The sequence below is a fragment of the Pipistrellus hanaki genome (genome assembly GCF_964339955.1).
Source record: "Pipistrellus hanaki genome assembly, chromosome: 16".
Classification (NCBI taxonomy): Eukaryota; Metazoa; Chordata; class Mammalia; order Chiroptera; family Vespertilionidae; genus Pipistrellus; species Pipistrellus hanaki.
In genome coordinates, this window is record NC_140518.1 from 40509475 (window position 1) to 40529573 (window position 20099).

Genomic DNA, 20099 nt, shown 5'->3' on the forward strand with positions numbered 1-20099 from the left:
TCCGGGCCTGGCCTCTGTTGCTCTGGTTCGTTCCACAACCAGCTGCTCCGGGTCTGGTCACTGCCGTTCCCGACCTAGTTGCTCTGGACTTGGCTGTTGCTGCTACAGGCCTGGCCGCACCTGACCCGGCTGCTCTGGGCCCGGTTGCTCCGGTCCCGGCCGCTCCGGGCCTGGCCGCTCCCAGCCTGTCAGCCGCTGCTCCGGGCCTGGCCGCACCAGACCCGGCTGCTCCCGGCCTGGCCGCTCCCAGCCTGGCAGCCACTGCTTCGGGCCTGGCCGCACCCAACCCGGCTGCTCCAGGCCTGGCCGCTCCCAGCCTGGCAGCCACTGCTCCGGGCCTGGCCGCACAAGACCCGGCTGCTCCGGGCCTGGCCACTCCCAGCCTGGCAGCCGCTGCTCCGGGCCTGGCCACACCAGACCCGGCTGCTCTGGGCCTGGCCGCTCCCAGCCTGGCAGCCGCTGCTCCGGGCCTGGCCGCACCAGACCCGGCTGCTCCGGGCCTGGCCGCTCCCAGCCTGGCAGCTGCTGCTCCGGGCCTGGCCGCTCCCAGCCTGGCAGCCGCTGCTCCGGGCCTGGCCGCACCAGACCCGGCTGCTCCGGGCCTGGCCGCTCCCAGCCTGGCAGCCGCTGCTCCGGGCCTGGCCGCACCTGACCCGGCTGCTCCGAGCCTGGCCGCTCCCAGCCTGGATGCTCCGTGCTTGGCTACTGCTGTTCTGGGCCTGGCTGCTCCCAACCCGGCTGCTCTGGGCCCGGCTTCTCCGGGCCCAGCCACTCCGTGTCTGGGTGTTCCTGGACTGGCCACCCTGGGCTTGGCCGCCTCTGTCTCAGGCCTGGCTGCCACTGCCCCAGGTCTGGCTGCTCCAGTGCTGGCCGTTGATGCTCTTGTTCTGGCTGCTGCTGCTCTGGGGCCTGGCCACTGCTGCTCCGGGCCCAGCTGCCACTGCCTTGTGCCTGGCCACTCTAGGCCTGGTCGCCGCTGTTCCAACATTCTGTCCCTTTTTTTTTTTCTTTTTAAAAAAAAAACAAAAACGCATTTATGTTGCAATGTTGGCTGGTGCGTTGAGTTCTGACTTAGTCTTTGATTTTTCAAGATCTTCTTTGTATTCTTTCTTAAGTAATTTTACTATCATTTGCTCTCACTTGATTTCTTCACATTGAGAACTTCTTTGGTTTCTTCCTCCTTGTCCTGGGAGCTCAGCAGGTTGGCCTGTGGCACCCCTTTGTTCTCCGCGGGCTCCCGCGCTGCTCCAGCCTGTTGCCGGGGTCGGCGCCGCCCAGGAAGCAGCCCCCGTCCTTGGCTCCGTTGCCCGTGCTCAGCAGTCGAAGGCTCAGGGGCACCCCCCCCCCGGGGGCCCCGTCGCCCAGCTCCTTGCTGGCCCCCAGCTGGCCGGTGTCCGGCAGGGGCTCCTGCTCCACGTCGCGTTCCTCCAGTCTGGAGCTTTCTTTCTCCCTCCCACTAGGGGAGTCCAGGATCAGAGTCAACAGACTGTCCTCTGCGCACAGTGTGCGCGACTCTGGGGGCTCGGCCTTTCGCTGCGCTCCCAGGACTCCACCTCACAGCTCCATCTCCCCCTGCCCGAGCCTGGGTCCCCAGGGACTGGCCCAGACCTGGAGTTCGGGGCGGTCTGGACTGCGGCTCAGAGCCGCCGCCGGAGGCTTTGTTTCTTCCGGCTAGGGTAATCCAGCATCAGAGTCAACATTCAGTCCTCTGCACGCCATGTGCGTGGGACTCCGGGGGCCCCGCCTTTCGCCGTCCCCCGGGATTGTCTCCCCCTGCCGGAGCCTGGGTCCCCAGGGTCTGGCCCATAACTTGGGGCTCAGTGCTGCCGGTTCGGGGGTTCAGCCCAGGCTGGGGGTTCTATTTCCTTCCTGCTAGGGAACACCGGGCAGCACCCAGCCCTCTCCTCCTCTCCGGCTGCGACCTCTCCGCGCGCGCGCGCGCGCGTGCGTGCGAGCGCGCCGCATGTCTCCGTACCTTAGGCTTTTTTTCAGCTCCTCTGATTTTCCTTCTGGTTTTCTCCCTCCTTCCTATTGTAGAGTTTTCAGTCAGTCGACTACCTGTAGCTCTGGGCAATGTCCACTCTACATTTTAGTTGTATTCCCTTGAAATTGTTGTGAGCTGCTGCGGCTAGGTGTATACCCGAGCAGCCATCTTGGATCCTCCCGCTCTTCTATATTTTTAATTAGGTTCATTACTAAGAATTTGTGGGCTTCTCTGTGTGACTGTGGTTAACAGGATTATTTTTCCTATTATTCTTCCTACTTGTTTTTACTGGCATGTGGCAAAGTTTATGTACTCACAATCTCCCTTTTGTTTGTGGCAGCAATATGCCAACTAAACTTCATTCCCCAGATTTCTTTGCATCAAATACCCATGTGACACTTTTTTGGCTAATGAAATGCAAGCAGGCAGTGCTTTCAGAGGAGCTCTTTTAGAAAAGAGAGCAGATTCCTCTGGCACTGCCTTTCCCTTTTCCTTCATCCTTTTTTCCTGTGTAGAAAGCCGATGTAATGGCTGGAGCTATAGCCTTGAAACAAAGATCAAGAGAATATCAGACCTTAGCTTTGATATGCATGAGAAGAATTTTGTTACATGAAGAGAAATAAACAACTAATAAACAACTATAGTATTTATAAGTTTACTGTTTACTCAGATTTTCTGTTACCGTATTTTCTGGCATATAAGACGACACCCTAATTTTAGTTAAAACATAGGTTTAGGCCTATATTCGCTGTATAAGACTACCCTCCACTTCCGAGGCAACACCAGTTCTTTTTTAATAGACCGCCTCTCTGACTCTGGCCAATCTGAGCAGGCTTTTTACTAGAACACAGTGTAGCTTCGGGTACAGAACATATACACTGTGTTCTAGTAAAAAGCCTGCTCAGATTGGCCAGAGTCAGAGAGGCGGTCCATTAAAAAAAGAATTGGTGTTGCCTCGGAAGTGGGGGGTAGTCTTATACAGCGAATATAGACCTAAACATATGTTTTAACTGTAAAAATTAAGGGGTCGTCTTATACACCGGAAAATACGGTACATACAAACACAGACCCTAACAGATCAGTGGTGTTTCTGAAGTTTATTGATTTTTTGTGTTATCTTTTATCTGCCCCCCTTAATGAATTACCTTATCACTTCTAATAATTTATTTGATTTTCTTGGGTTTTTGATGTATTATGCACAAATAATCACAAATCTGTAACTTCTTTTTTGTTGTTAATTTATACATTACTTTTCATTCTCATTGCATTGTCTAAGACATTTAGGACAATGTTGAATAGTATTAATATATTATTGGCACCAGGATACTTATATTGTATATATATAGTCTATACAAGATAAGTGATTTCATATTGTTCCTGACATTAATTGGACTGCATCTAATGTTTTATCAAGTATGATATTTGCTATATACTTTATACATAGTTTGCCAAAACTTTAAAAATCCTTACCTGAGAATATGTTTATTGATGTGAGAGAGCAACATCAATGGGTTGCCTCCCATATGTACCCCGACCGAGGATAGAACCCCAGCCCAGATATGTGCCCTGACTAGAAATCAAACCCACAACACAACATTTTTGGTGTACAGAATGATGTTCCAACCTATTGAGCCACCTTGCTGGACTAGTTTGCCAATAATTTTGATAATAAAAATGAATTAAGCTGTTCCATTTCTAGATATATGCCCAATAAAATTGAAAATATGCTTATACAAAAACTTATTAACAGATGTTTATAGCAGCATTTTGCTTAATAACCAAAAATGGAAACAACTCAAATGTATATCAACTGACAAATGGATAATCTAAATGTAAGTTATTCATACAATAAAAATGAATGAAGTATTAATGCATGATGCAGCATGGATTAGTTTTTAAAACACTGTGCTAGCTCAGCCAATATGGTTCAGTGGTTGAGTGTTGACCCATGAACCAAGAGGTCACTGGTTCGATTCCTAGTTAGGGCACATGCCTGGGTAGTGGGCTCAATCCCCAGTAGGGGTTGTGCAAGAGGCAACTGATTGATAGTTCTCCTTCATCAATGTTTCTCTCTATCCCTCTTCCTTCCTTATCAATGTAAAAATATTTACAAAAAAAATAAAATAAAACAATGCTAAGTGAAAGAGGCCAGATTAATGTGGCCATATTTGGTTATTTCATTCATATAAAATGTTAAGAATAGGAAAATTTATTGAGACATAAAGTAGACTAGTGATAGTCAGAGGATGGGACAAGGGGAGAATGGATAGTGACTACTAATGATTTCCTTTTTGAGGTGATGTAATGTTCTGGAATTAGTGGTTATGGTTACACAACTTTGAATCTACTAAAACCACTGAATTGTACATTTAAATAGTGAATTTTATGGTATATGAATTATGTAATGTGAATTTTGTGGTAGGTTTTCTCAATTTTACTGTCCTGGAGTTCATGAAATAAAATCTGTTGATATAATATTGTTTAATTCCCTACTGCTTTAAGTTTACAATTTTTATGTGGGACTTCTGCATCTGAATTTATATGCGACTAGGCCATAGTTTTCTTTCCTTCTGCTATCCCTTTCTGGTTTTTATGCCAGGATTATACTCATCATGTAAAATGAGTCGCTTCCCATTTGTTTCTATTTTTTACAGCAGTGCGTTTAGGATGTGAATAATCTGTTCCATTACACTCTGCTAGAGTTCCTTCAGGAACTTTTTGGGCTCTGGCTTCTTTGGAGGATAAGCATTTTATTATTATTTACTTTTTTCAAGACCATTGATTAGTCTGTTCAGTGTGCGTGTATGCGTGTGTGTGTGTGTGTGTGTGTGTGTGTGTGTGTTTCATTTGGAAATTTTGTATTTTCCTAGAAAATGACCGATTTCATGTATGATTTTAGATTTTTGACATTTTTATGCATACCTCTTATAATGAAAAACTCCTGTGTAGTTATCTATTCCTCTTTATTATTTATATAATTTAATTTTATTGTATTTTGCTTTTAATCTTATTCATTTCTTTCTCTTATTTCTTCAGGTTTCTCATATGCAGATAATATTTTATTGAGTTGTACTTGAAACCTATATGGTTTTATGAAATAGTGTCACCCAATAAGTTCAATAAAAATGAAAAAATATAGAATCTGCTTTTTATGTAGTATATACATTTACATGCTTCAAATTTCTAGAAGCACAGAACATATAGTGAAAACCTTTTTCACATTTCTTTCCACCAACTATTTTGTTTTTCTCCTCAGAGTCAACAACAGTTTCCAGAATATTGTATGTCCTTAATATAATAGGTATTCTAAATGCTCTTTTCCCAACATGGCTCAAACTTTTGTGATTGCTTTAGATCTTTGTGTTGTTGTTTTTACTGTGTTTTCTTTTTTTTCGTTACTGCCCACTGGGGAGAAAAAATTACTTAAATTAAATTCATTAGTTAAGTTTAATTTCTCCCTAAGATACTAAGAAATAAGTTTTAATTAAATACATTTTAATTTAATTTCTCCCTTACAAGAAGAGCAATAAGATATTTTTAATGGTGGAGTTGAGTTTGGAGGGAAGTCAAATCTTATGACAATATCTAAGATTTTTTTGTGCCCCTCAGACCTAATTTTCACTTATCATCTTCACTGAAAATGCACATGTTGTTTGAAAAGCATTTATATTTCTCATTGTTCATTATAAAATTTCATATCTTTATGATCGAGTTTGTTATTTATGTCATTCATCTATGTTTTTAGCTTTTTCTACCTCATCTCTTATTTTCTAGTAATTATGAGTTGAAATCCTCTATTACATTGGTTCTCAGATCTTTCAGATTTTGTTTATATAATTCAAAGATGGTTGCTAACTCCACATAAATTTGTGATCATTATATATTTCTGATAGATTGTATCTTTAAAAAATAAAATATGAATGATCTCTGCCACTCTTTGTATTATTTGGCCCTGAATTCTATTTTTGCTATAGTTGCTTTTATTTATTTTTTTTGTAGCATATATATGGTTTATCTTTTTCCATACCTTTATTTTCACCCTTTTTAAGTTATTTTATCTTACATCTATCTTTTATAATGCAAGCAGCTGCTTTTAAAATCCATATTATGCCCGCCCAGTGTTTCTCAGTGGTTGAGACTCAACCTCTGAACCAGAAGGTCATGGTTCAATTTCCAGTCAGGGCACATGACTGGGTCGTGGGCTCAGTCACCAGTGTGGGATGTGCAGGAGGCAGCTGATCAAAGATTCTCTCTCATCATTGATGTTCCTCTCTCCCCATCTTCCTCTATGAAATCAATTATACATACACATACACACACACACTAAAGGCCTGGTGAATGAAATTCGTGCAGGGGAGTGTGTGTCCCTCAGTCCAGCCTGCACCCTCTCCAATCTGGGACTCGTTGTGGGATCCCTCTCACAATCCAGGACTGCTGGCTCCCAACTGCTCACCTGCCTGCCTTCCTGATTGCCCCTAATTTCTTCTGCCTGCCAGCCTGATCACCCCCTAACCACTCCCCCAACAGCCTGATTGATGCCTAACTGTTCCCCTGCCATCCTGTTCTGTTTTCCCCTAACTGCCCTTTCCAGCAGGTCTGGTCACCCCTAACTGCCCTCCCCTGCAGGCCTAGGTTCCCCCCAACTTTCCTCCTCTGCTGGCCTGGTCACCCCTAACTGCCCTCCCCTGCAGGCTTGATTGCTCCCAACTGCCCTCCCTTGCAGGCATGGTCCCCCCTAACTGCTGTCCCCTCCTGACCTGATCGCCCACAACTCTCCTCCCTTGCAGGCCTGGCCCCTTCCAACTGCCCTCTCCTAATGGCCATCTTGTGGTGGCTATTTTGTGTCCACATGGGGGCAACCATCTTTGACCACATGGGGGCAGCCTTCTTGTGTGTTGGAGTGATGGTCAATTTGCATATTATTCTTATATTAGATAGGATATGTATATCCATTATGAGATCCTCTTTTGGTAGGTATTATTGAGAAGCAGCAAACTATCTGGAATTGTTTTTATGGTGTGCACCATGTTTTAAATATCAATGTGACTAGCCAGGTGTTATTTTGTATGATTTTAGGCCAGTCACCTAACCTCTGTAAGCCTCAGTTTGTTCTTTTGTTCAAGGAAAATAATAATTTTTCACCATCTCACAGAATTAATGTGAGTATTCAATGAGAATTATGTGTAAAGCATCTAACACAGGTATCTGGCAATGAAGAAAGTATTTGTTAAATATTGGCTGTTACCACTCTATTTAAAATCATGTAAGAAGTAGGCCTTTGTCACTGTGAGTCATGGGATATCACTGGAATCTTTTAAACAAGGAACTGATATCATAAGACCTGTGTTTTAAGACAACTGTGGTAGCAGCATGGAAGATGAATTGGAGGAGTGAGACAGAGATAAAGAACTCACTTAAGCAGTTGTTGTACTATTTTAGGAAAGCGTTGAGGACCTGAACTATGCCAACAGCTCTTGGAAAAGAAAAGAGAGGCATGAAATCAAGAGGTATTTATGTTGGAGACTTGACTGTGCTTGCTGTTAGAGAAATAGAAATAATTTTAGAAGTTCAAGAATCATTTAAATTTATTTACACCATGACAGTTAAAAATAAACTGAATTTTTTGAGGTTGGGGGTAATTTTTCATGGAAAGGGAACAGATTTAGAAGTAATAGCTTAGAAATTCAACTCGATGGGGAATTGCTACATTAGAATTTGTAGTAAAAGAACGCAAGTTTCAGGGAGTAATAAGCTTTTACCAGACATTGAAATAACAAGCAACCCTACTTGGCATCAAGCATATTTTAGAAATATGGTAATTAAAACAATGTAAAATTAAAGTTGACAAAGACAAATAAATAACAATGGCAGTTTAGTGTATTATAAAGGTTTCAAATCACTAGGGGGAAAGGAAGGTTGAGACTTACCATTTGAAAAAATATTAAATTAAGTTCTTCCCTGTTACCATTTGTAAAAATAAGTTCCAGTTGAATTAAAGTCTTAAGCATCTAGACAAAGCAAATGCTTAAATCAAGAAGAAAAAAAGATATATGTAGATAGAAAATATATCCAAAAGGCAATTGGTGGAAGAGGCAATATAAATGGGCAATAAATTTGAAAACATAATATCAGGAGGTCAAGATCAAATAACAGCTAGTATATTTAACACATCAGGTTAACACACACACAAAAAAAAGTGATAGTAGCTAACGGTGGTGTGGGAGAGTGGACGCTCTCAAATGCTATATAGATAAGGGTATAAATTCCAGGTCAATGTATTGCATCTTTTGAAATTTAAAATTTCCGTAATTTTCCTTCTTACTGTCTTTCCTACAGAAGCCCAGGAAAATAAGAAGGTATGCCAAGACTGCATTTAGCACTTCTAATAGCAAAACTTTGGAAGCAACTTAAATGTCCAATCAGTTACTTTGCCTGTATTAAGTGGCCACCTGTTAAGTGGTTATAGGGTCAGTGGTTGAAACCTGACACTTTGAGGCTTGGATCAACATAATACATTTTCCACTTGTTTTCTTTAAGGCAGAACCTTGTAAATAAAAAACCTTATTTAAAATAACAGTAAACAATGAAGCACAGAGTTTTAGTGGACAATATATATAAGAAAACTAAACTTGGAGGTATATTTTGCTAACTCATATTGGTATATTCCAACCCTTTTCCAATGTGCAGATATCTTTTACACAATTCTTGAGTGACAACTCATTTCTTTTAACTTAGAGTAAAGCTTTTCCAAGTCTGGCTTATATCCCTTGTTCATGCTCTTCTTACTAGTGTCTGCTTACAATTAAGCCCAGGGATAGCATTAAGTTACTGTTTCTAATGATCCTTTTGCTCTGTGAACCCTTGCCAAAAATTAGCTTACAATTCTTAAGATTCCCTCTGCCCTACAAGTTCTCTATTTTATCTCTCCAGTGAGGAAAAGCAGAGGAACAATAGCCACTTAAGGCATCCCTAATTTTTCTAATATGAGACTCTGTAATTATCTCACCCTCAGCCAAAGGAAACAACTTGCCTTTCATAAGATGCCAAAGAGGAATGTTATTTAGATTCATCTATGTTATTGCACGTAGTTCATTTCTTCTTATTGTTGGTGAGTAGTATTCCATTGTGAGGATATATCATATTGTGTTCATCTATTCTTTTGCTGATGGATGTTCTTCATTTTGTGGACATATTAAATTAAGTTCTTACCTAACACAAAAAAATTATGCATTTGCCTTCTATTAAAATTATATACCAAAGAGTAGAATTTCTATATCAAAAGGTGTATAGTTGTGTATTTAATTTATAAGAAATGGTCAAACAATTTAAAAGTAAGAGTTGCAACATATGAGAGATGTCATTGCCCAGTATCCTTGCCAACATTTGTAATTGTCAGGCTTTATGATTTTAGCCATTTTTGCAGATGTGTACTGGAATCTCCTCTTGGTTTTAGTCTGTATCCTCTATACCAGTGATACTGAGCATCTTTTAATCTGGTTATTGGACTTTCACATATCCTCTTTGCGCAAGTGTCTGTAAAAGTCTTTTGTTCCTTTATACTGGAGAGTTTTCTTTTTCTTAATGTTTTGTATACGTTTTTCATATACAATAAAGACATTTGTTGCATATATGCATTGCATATATTTTCTCCCAGACTGTGGTTTGCCTTTTTATTTCTTTTTATTTTGTTAATCCTCACCTGAGGATATTTTTTCATTGATTTTTAGAGGGCGTGTAGGGAAGAGGGAGACACTTCTAATCAGAGCTGTGGATTGAGCCTGCAACCTACTGAGATGCATTCCCTTGACCTAAATTGAATCCAGGACTCTTCAGTTTTCAGGCTGACACTATCCACTGAGCCAAACCAGCTTGGTTCCTTTTTATGTTCTTAAAAGTGGTTTAGTTAGTAATAGTTTTAATTTCAAAGAGTGCAAGTTCATTATTTTCTTTTGTATTTGTGCTTATTGTTTTCTGTTTAAGAATCTTTGCCCAGGATCACAAAGATATGCTTATAATTTTAGGAATTATATTTAGGTTTGTTATTTCTATTGAGTTATTCTATATAGTATGAGTTATTTTTCCCATACAAATATCTAATCAGTCCAACATCATTTATTACAGACTTTTCTTTTCACGTTGGAAATGCATTGGAACTTAGTAAAAGTTTATTTGTCTGTATATATAGTGGATTTATATCCAAATTCTCTATTACTACAGGCTTGGTGCATGGATTCATGCACTGGTGGGGTCCCTCAGCCTGGCCTGCGGGAATTGGGCCGAAACCTGCTCTCTGACACCCCCCAAGGGGTTCCAGATTGTGAGAGGGCATAGGCCAGGCCTAGGGACTCCAGCAGTGCACAAATCCATCCACCAGGCCTCTAGTATGCATATAAGATCTTTGATTAATCTCTTTCTGCTCTCCCCCCACCCTCCTTCACTTTGAGATTCATCAGTCTGTTCCATGTTTCCATGCCTGTGTGTCGAGCATCTTCCCCCGATGGTCATTGCATGTCATAGTTACTGGACAGTCAGCTGGTTGGCCTGTTGGCCAGTCACTTAGGCTTTTATATATATATAGATAAGAAAATAAGTCTATAAATCTGTGAGGAAGAATATTAAGCAAAATAGCTGTGGCTCTGAGTCCTTTCTGCTTTAATCAGGATTCCAGAATAATGGACCCATATTTAATTAAATCTACTCAGTCTACATAAGCAATTATTTATTTATTTATTTATTTATTTATTTATTTTAAATATATTTTATTGATTTTGTGCAGAGAGGAAGGGAGAGAGATAGAGAGTTAGAAACATCGATGAGAGAGAGTCATCGATCAGCTGCCTCTTGCACACCCCCTACTGGGGATATGCCCGCAACCAAGGTACATGCCCTTGACCAGAATCGAACCCGGGACCCTACAGTTCCCAAGCCGACGCTCTATCCATTGAGCCAAACCAGTTTCGGCTACATAAGCAATTATTTAAATAGTTAGGAGACAATAATAAAGCAATTGCCCAGTGCTTTTGAGGTCAATAACTTAGCTCTACACAGTTTAATTAAAATCTGATAATAAATGCTTACTCTAGGCAAGATATTTCATTAGTTTTCATCATGGCTTAGGTGAAATATTCCTTATAATTATTTTTTATCCCCTTTAAATACTCCTCTCATGAATCAGGCTTCTTATTACTAATTAGGATTCCCACACTGGGGAAGGAGATTCCCTCAAGCAGCCCCCTCATCAGAAAAGTATGACCATCACGGTAAAATAATAAATTGGTATTCTGTCTTATTTTTTAAATATCCACATAATGAAGCCAAATTATAATTTTTAAAAAAAGTATCAAAGATAAAAACCGCTTTGACAATGGCTATGAAATTTACAGTCAACATTCTTTTTTAAAAAATATATATTTTATTGATTTTTTACAGAGAGGAAGGGAGAGGGACAGAGAGCTAGAAACATCGATGAGAGAGAAACATTGATCAGCTGCCTCCTGCACACACCCCACTGGGGATGTGCCCGCAACCAAGGTACATGCCCTTGACGGAATCGAACCTGTGGACCCTTGAGTCCACAGGCTGACGCCCTATCCACTGAGCCAAACCGGTTTTGGCATACAGTCAACATTCTTTTTGCTGTTAAGAAATAATTTCTGTTTCTGGTTCTACTTTAAAATATGAATGGTATTGAAAAAAATTAGGTTCCTTGGTAAGCAAAATTGAAGGTAGAAATTAGAAGGTTAATAGGAATGATTATCTAAAAAGTTCTTTCATTTTTTTGGAGGGGGAGGAGGTTTAGAGGAAAACAATTTCCCCCAAAGGAGTAAAATCTATAACCACTGGGAGGTTTGAATGCTGTGACAACTGTGTAGCTTTTCCTGTGCTCTCTCTTCCTTTCTTTATACTAGTATTAGTTCTAGAACCCTGCTTTCACTCTGCATTCTTGTTCATTTCTTTCGAGTTCATCTCTAATTTGCTCATTTTACAGCCTCCCTGAAATCTTTAGGGCTCTGGTCTTTTCTGTCCTACTTCATCCTAACTCCCCAAAACTGCATATGAGGCAATGAGGCATGAACTTCACACCCAGGGTTTAGCTTCCATCTCTGGCCTCATCTGGTGCCATTTGTTCATGGAGCCTATTTAAACTTCTCTGAAATATCATGCTCTTTTTCTCTGTTTCGAATGACAATTCCATTTCTTTTTCACCTACTGACTTATCTGCTCACCTTTCAGGAGCTAGCTCACAGTTTTTCTGGATTTCCCAGGTTAGCAGTCCACTCTATTTTATTGCCACACTGTTTTTATACTTCAGTCAGAGTAAAAACATTGTAGTACAATCTGTTTGAATTGCTCTCTCCCCCTGGCTTGAGCTCCTCAAAGGAAAGGATGATCTCATATCCTGGCTACTCATTTCTGTATTCACATATACTTGGTACACATTAAAATGGGTTGCATGGAATTGAGGATGCATTAAACACTTTCCATCTCTCAGAGTATTCATTTGCCTTCTATTAAAGTTAATTCATTGCCCACTTCATTTTTTGTCACCATCTCTGATTGCACAGTAGGAGCTTAACAAATGTTGAATAAATGAATTAGTTCTAGTAGCACTATAAAATTGTAATTAAGAGACACAGGTATTTTTAGATTGCAAATTCTCTGCAGATTTTATTTCTCTGATATTACAACAATGTGTGACAGTGACAAAGAACTTCACATTCTGTGCATTTCTTTGGTCACCTTATAGCATTAGAATGCATTATTCTTCACCCATAACTTTTGTGTGAACCTCGCGACTCTTCACCCGCAGCTTGTTGACCTGGGACTCAGCAATGTCAGCCCGCTCCTCAGCCTCCTCCAGCTCATGCTGGAGTTTGCGGAATTTAGCAAGGTTAGCGTTGGATTGTTCTTCCTGAGGGGGGAAAAGTGCATTAGAGACTACAAGAACATTTGACATTTCTGATTCTTATTTATTGTTAGAAGCAGCTACATAATATGCTTTATGAATGAGAAAGCAAAGGGTTCTGCTATTGGGCCACAGGATCCCACATACTCGCCTCAATGAATGCATGGGCTTACAGCCTCCCTGTTCCATCTTTCGTACTTAACTCTTCCTGGAAAACTTAAGATGCTACAGTGACCACAGGGAGATCAACATAGTGGAAATCTGAATCAATCTTGTTTCTTTGAAATAAACTTTTACAATAGCTACAGTGGTAACTTTGGGTGTAGAAAGCCTTAAGGAATGTTTCTGAACTAACAGGGTAAGAAAGATAACTGCACCCAATGAAAAAGAAATGTCCTGGGAAGGATTTATCATGAAGTTAAATAAGACTTAAACTTCAGAACTCTCATTTGCATGGTCCCTGTGAGTGCCTGGAATATAGGACTTCCAGATGGGAGTTGTGGAGTGGTATAGACAGGGAAGGAATTGGGTTGTAACCAAAAAGCAGTTCTGTGTGAACATGTCTGGAAAATTGTTGAAGAGGTCTTAAAAGAAATGAACCTGAATCTCAAAGGCTCTAGTAATTTGTGATAAAAGTTTCTCATTCTAAATAAATTCTCATTTTCAAACCTAATTTTGTATTCCCAATTTTATGTTCTTTGCCTTAAAGGACGCCTCTTAAATTCTGTAACATTCAGGCTCCACAAAACGTGGACTTGCTCCTGAACCTTTCTCTCTCACTGTGAAGATACTCACAGCCTCTTCAGCTTGTCTCTTATAAGCTTTAACTTTGGTTTGTAATTTGTCCACCAAGTCCTGCAGCCTGAGAATATTCTTGCGGTCCTCCTCAGTCTGAAATGAAAAAGATAGCAAATAGATAGTGTCAGTATTTGAAAAGAACTCACTTTTTCTTTTAAATTTCTTTATTGATTATGGTGTTACATATGTGTCCTTATTCTCCCATTACTCCCCTATCCCCCTCCTCATGCCTTCACCCCACTGGTGTTTGTGTCCGTTGGTTAGGCTTATATGCATGCATACAAGTCCTTTGGTTGATCTCTCCCCCCTTACTCCCACCCTCCCCTACTTTCCCTTTGAGATTTAATGGTCTGATCAATGTTTCTCTGTCTCTGGACCTATTTTTGTTCATCAGTTTATGTTGTTCTTTATATTCCATAAATGAATGAGATCATGTGATATTTATCTTTTATTTTCTTGAAAATAAAATTTAGAAAATATGGAAAGTTGGTCACCTGGTAAGTGAGTTCCTTCACTCTTCTCTCATGTTTGCGAAGACCTTTGACTGTCTCCACATTGCGCTTCTGTTCATTATCAACCTCATTTTCAAGCTCCCTCACCTGCAAAAGAACAAAGGTGTTCAACAATTGGCAGTAACTAGCTGGGTGAACAGGCTGGAAATGAAGTGGTGGAAACCCACTCTGGCCTCCAGCTTCTGGATCTGCTTCTTCCCACCCTTCAGGGCCATCTGCTCAGCCTCATCCAGACGGTGCTGCAGGTCCTTCACCGTCTGCTCCAGGTTCTTCTTCATCCGCTCCAAGTGGGTGCTGGTGTCTTGCTCCTTCTTCAGCTCCTCGGCCATCATGGCCGCCTGGTTGGTAAAATCAAGAAAATAAGGAAACCTGGTCATGGCAAGTAGCACATGTGTATCAACAAAACAAACCTTCAGCTCACATCAGTGATGGCCTTCTTGGCCTTCTCTTCTGCGTTGCGAGCTTCCTGGACAATGTCCTCCATCTCTCCCTGGATTTGGGAAATGTCTGTTTCCAGCTTCTTCTTGGTGCTGATCAGGCTGGTGTTCTGTTTTAAATTAAGAAGAAAGGAGGAAAGCATATTTAGTTGTAAATATTTACATTATCAATTTTGTTAGTGCACATAGGCATAAATTATTGGCCAATGAAGTGTTCAGAATAAAAACCAAATCAACAGTTGTTTGTAGGTTTATGCCTTCTGTTCTTTCTACTCATTATTCCATTATTAAAAATTCTCTTGAATTCTTCAAGGTAAAATTTAATTTTTAAAAAATTTATTGATTTGAGAGAGAGAGAGACATCAATTTGTTGTTCAACTTATTCATGCATTCATTGGTTGATTGTTATATGTGCCCTGACTAGGGATCAAACCTCCAACCTTGGCATATCAGGACAACACTCATACCAACTGAGCTGCCCAGCCAAGACTGTTAAAATTTAATTAAAAAATATTTTTATTAATTTCAGAGAGGAAGGGAGAGAGAGAGAGATAAAAACATCAATGATGAAAGAGAATCATTGACCAGCTACCTCCTGCAAGCCCCCCACTGGGGACTGAGCTTATATCCTGGGCATGTGCCCTGACTAGAAATCGAACTGTGACCTCTTGGTTCATAAATCAATGCTCAACCCCTGAGCCACACCATGATAATATATGTAAAAATAATAGGACATGCAAATTAGCAAAAAAGAGACAAAGAGTAATTATACTCTCCATTTATCACATTTTTGTTTATCCTTCTGGATGTTTTTAATAAGATGATCGTATTTATATATTACTTTTAAGTTGCTTGTATTACTATATTGTGAACAACTGTCTGTAACAATGAATACATATTACAGTGGCTGATTATTTGCTATTGTGAGGAGAAACTACTATTTGTGGAACAAACCCATATAAATGCTGAATAGCAGAAATGATTATGTCCATGAGTTTGAACTTAAAAGCTTATTTTATACCCCATAAAGTTAGCTTTATGTACACATATTATACATAAACATTACATGGGCTTATTTTGTATTTTTTTATTTGCTTATCTTTTTGCCATTTAGAGTTGCAAGAGACAATATGGCCACCACTGTTGTATATATGGTTATTAATAGGAGGTTTTCTGTGTCCTTTTATTAATGTTTCTAGAACTCAAAATATTCCCTATTGATATGATTATGCCAGCCCATAAATATATTTGTGAACCAGCTAGGCCCCAGAATGTATTTATTGATCTACATTTTCAGAATTCCAAAATCTTGCTAAGATCATTCCTGACTTTATGATCAAGCTTATTCTCTAAAATTGTCTTCAGCTTCAGGGGGTGCATTTATTTATCCGTAGTCTTGAAACTCACCTGGGTGTGCAAGAGTTGCACACGCTCATTAGCATCCACAAGCTCTTGCTCTGCCACCCTCCTGCTCCTCTCAGTCATCTCCAAGGATGCCCTCAGCTCTTCAATCTCAGCCTGCATCAGGTTAGCTCTGCGCTCCACCATGGCCAGTTGTTCTTTAAGGTCATCTTGGCTTCTGATGGCATCATCCAAATGTAGCTGGGTGTCCTACACAGAAAGAGAAAATGACTCTTGCTCATGCTTCAATTAAAGCAAATACCAATTTAGGGTCATGTACACACATTGATCTTAGTAACTTAGCAGGGGTCTTCAAACTACGGCCCGCGGGTCACATGCGGCCCGCAGAGGAGTCTGATCCGGCCCGCCAGGTTTTTCGGGCAGTGAGCACAGCCGAGGTGTTACAGTAGGAATTAGTAGTTCATATAGTCCGGCCCTCCAGCTCTCTGAGGGACCGTGATCTGGCCCCCACTTTAAAAAGTTTGAAGACCCCTGACTTAGAGTATGGTCAGATAGGAAAATTCTGCAAGTCCCTTTAATGACAATTTTTTTGTAGCCTAGAGTAGCAGTTCTATTCAAAAGAATATTATTTTTTAATTCCAAATCATAGAAATATACTATGATGTAAGCTATAAAATTTTGGATTAGGAAAGTATTCTTAGATATCAGCTAATCTCATGATATTATTTTATGTAAATTGAACACATGAAGTCCAGGTAAATGAAGTGATTTATGTGTAGTGTGTAACTAATACTTCTCATCACTTCCTCTGTCTCTTCACCTGTCACCACTTTGTCTTCTCTTCAGATGACAAAATGAACTCTGTCTTGGGCCTTCCAGAATTAAGCTATTTTTGACTGTGTACAGAGAAGTTCCACCTGATCACCATGTTATTTGGATAGTATATGGAATATACTCCTCATACAATATTAAAATTTGAATTACACAATGACACCCAGACTGTATGACACCCTGTGTGTTTCTAATGTACCTTCAGTATTCCTTGGGTGTTCCTGTAGTTCCTCAGGGCCTCAGCAGCCTGACGGTTGGCATGGTTCAGCTGGATTTCCATTTCATTAAGGTCTCCCTCCATCTTCTTCTTGATCCTCAGGGCATCATTTCTGCTCCTGATCTCAGCATCTAGGGTGCTCTGCATGGACTCCACCACTCTGAGATGGTTCCTCTTTAGCTGATCAATTTCTTCATCTTTTTCAGCAATTTTCCGGTCAATCTCAGATTTCACCTGATTTAACTCAAGTTGGATGCGAAGGATTTTGCCTTCTTCATGTTCAAGAGATGCCTTTTGAAAAAGCAACATTTAGATTACCTAAATGTAAAGTTCAAAGAGCTTTTTTTTTTTTTCTTTTTTTTTCTTTGTGCGTGTGCATTATGATTTCTTCAAGAAGGTATTTTAAAAATTCAAGTTTTCATACATCTTAATTTAGCCTACTAGTTCTGCATTCCCAAGGTACAGTTCAGTATTTCTCACTGAATTATATGAGTTATTCCCTAAAAGTTTGAAACATGATTGATCTCCATTGCTATTAATTTTCAACTTATTTATAATGTATAGGTGAGCAAATGAAAGATGTACCTCTGCTTCCTCTAGGGCAGCCTGTAGTTCACTCTTCTCTTGATCTATTTGTTTTTTAACTTTCTCCAATTCATGGATATGCTTTCCTCCCTCTGCAATTTGCTCAGTCAGGTCAGAAATCTCCTCTATAGTTTAAAAATAAAATAACAAATTTAGTTGATAAAAATAAAAAATTGGGAAGAAATACCTCCCTACCATTTTTTAAAATAGAATGATTATAAAGACTCACGCTGTAAATTCTTATTCTCTCTCTTTAGTGTTTCAAGATGGTCCATGGATTCCTCATAAGCATTCTTGATTTTGAATAGCTCAGTGCTGAGAGAACGGGACTCCTTCTGGGAGGCCTCAAGTTCAGCCTGAGTTTCCTCCTGCTTTTGTTTCCATTCTGAAAGGACCTGAAAAGTAGTAAATCATCAGCCAATGTCAGGAGAGAGGGAGACTAAGCATTGATAAAGGTTAAGCAGGCTGGGCCACCTTGTCAAAGTTCCTCTGCTTCTTGTCCAGGGCTGCACAGGCAGCATTAGATCTCTCCACATCAAGCATGAGGTCCTCCACCTCATTCTGTAAGCGCTGCTTGGTCTTCTCAAGGGAGGCACACTTGGCATTCACAGCTTCTACGTGTTCCTCGGCGTCCTGCAGACGCTGGGCCAATTTCTTCCTGATAAATAGATCAGTGTGAGTGACTAACAGCATCAAAGCTACTGCAGTCAACTTGATAGAGCTGCTCACTAGGAAATCCTATTTTCCTATGACTTTTGTTCCTATGTCTACAAACCATTAAGGTTTTCTAAAATATCTTCACAATATCCATTTTATCTCTTCTAAAATTCTGTTTTCCCTAGTGAAGTCTTATCTTCTCAGGGGGTGTCAGACATATCTTTGAGGCAATTTGTGTGTGTGTGTGTGTGTGTGTGTGTGTGTGGTTGTGGAGAGAGAGACTGAGATTAAGCACTTTAGCTGGTTGAGCAATGAGGATGTGAGGCAGAGGTTGAAAAGAAGTGACAACCATGAACAGAAGTCATATCATCAAGAATGTTAATATTGAATAAGATCCTTTTACATTTTCGTCTGTGCTCCTCTTCACCAATGAAGAATCTAGCCCAAAGTGACATGTTGAAGGTCACACAATTAGCAACTTTCTGGCTTTTTATAGCCCAGAAAATGAATATTATTCCATTATTACACTCCCTAAATATCCTCCAATCTTACTGCTCTCTTCACCAGCCCACCTTATTGCTCTCCCAGCCCACACTCTTAAACTAGAATATTCCTTCTGCAAATGCTTGCCAAACCCTCCCATTATGTCTAGTTCTAACAAATACTGATATAAATCATATTTAGGGAAGCTGCCTTCACTAAATGAAATATAATGGTTATTTTTTTCCCATCACTTGTGGAATAAAACTCCCATGAGTTTTATTCCACAAGTAATGTGGGTTATTGGTGAAATAAACTCATTGATACTAGTTGTTAGTTAAATGATAAAAGAGTATGATAGTCTTATTCTGAAATTTTAATACTCCAGGTAGAGATAAATTGATTAGTGTTAATTATAATATTCATAACAATATAACTGCAACAGATAGTCTCAATGTGTCTGTTTTTCCTTATATTAACAAAAAATTAAACCTACTTAATTCATAAAGGTATACTGATAATTACTAATTCATTTTGGTGGAAAGAAATTAAGATGCTTTTGTAATGGACCAGAATGGGGAGAGGGCTCTGGTCTTGGCCCATATTCCAAAGGATATACATGAGGCTGTAAGGAGGAGAATATGGTAGAATCCCTCACTCTGCAGTAAAATAGACTGAAATCTCTTACCTATCTCTATGCCCTGAATATTCTCTTTTATTTTTTTCTTTGCTGTTTTTTAAATTTTTGTTTCTTTCCGCTCCCTCCCCACCACCCTAAGAGCCCATACTTGGCCTCCTCCAGCTCCTCTGTGCGCTGGATGGCGTCCGTCTCATACTTGTTCCTCCACTGGGCCACCTCGCTATTGGCCTTGGACATTGCCCTCTGCAGCTCTGCCTTGGCCTCCTGCTCCTCCTCATACTGTTCCCGCAGCAGGTCACAGTCATGGCGGGAGGACTGCAGGGCATGGGCCAGAGCATTCTTGGCCTGAATCACCCAAAAAGTATAAGTTCATGTTCTGATCATTGATAATCTCTATGCAAAGTTCAATAGTGCAAAGTTCAAAAATGATTGAAAGAATCATTTGGAGAATTCTCACCTTAGACTCCTCTTCTAGCTGCCTCTTTAATTCCTCAATCTGCTGTGTAAATGCTTGTTTGCCTCGGGATAGCTGAGAAACCAGAGCATCTTTCTCATCTAGCTGTCTTGCAAACTCACCTGTGAAATCACAAAACATGAGTGATTTAGTTCTGTTGTCTAAGGGAAGAATAATTTAAAAAATGAAATAACATTAGAAGTCTTTTGTGTATGGGTAGGGCCCCTAGGCCTGGT

At 40.4% G+C, this 20099-nt stretch overlaps 1 protein-coding gene across 2 annotated transcripts in view; it reads right to left on the reverse strand.

Moving 5' to 3' along the window:
• The window catches only part of LOC311611596 (myosin-8), a 111238-nt gene that overhangs the window by 35604 nt on the left and 55535 nt on the right, over nucleotides 1-20099 (reverse strand). Inside the window, exons 28-39 of one of the 2 annotated variants that reach the window (XM_084863904.1) lie at nucleotides 19867-19985; nucleotides 19558-19754; nucleotides 18107-18290; nucleotides 17862-18027; nucleotides 17633-17757; nucleotides 17030-17338; nucleotides 16045-16248; nucleotides 14622-14747; nucleotides 14368-14538; nucleotides 14183-14287; nucleotides 13686-13781; nucleotides 12630-12896 (exon numbers count right to left, since the gene is read on the reverse strand). The exons of the other annotated variant lie outside the window; for it this stretch is intronic. Of the exons in view, the coding sequence (XP_084720030.1) occupies nucleotides 12744-12896; nucleotides 13686-13781; nucleotides 14183-14287; nucleotides 14368-14538; nucleotides 14622-14747; nucleotides 16045-16248; nucleotides 17030-17338; nucleotides 17633-17757; nucleotides 17862-18027; nucleotides 18107-18290; nucleotides 19558-19754; nucleotides 19867-19985 (1955 nt within the window). The 3' untranslated portion in view covers nucleotides 12630-12743. Of the gene's footprint in view, nucleotides 1-12629; nucleotides 12897-13685; nucleotides 13782-14182; nucleotides 14288-14367; nucleotides 14539-14621; nucleotides 14748-16044; nucleotides 16249-17029; nucleotides 17339-17632; nucleotides 17758-17861; nucleotides 18028-18106; nucleotides 18291-19557; nucleotides 19755-19866; nucleotides 19986-20099 lie in introns of those variants that run through there. 2 annotated transcript variants of the gene reach the window in all.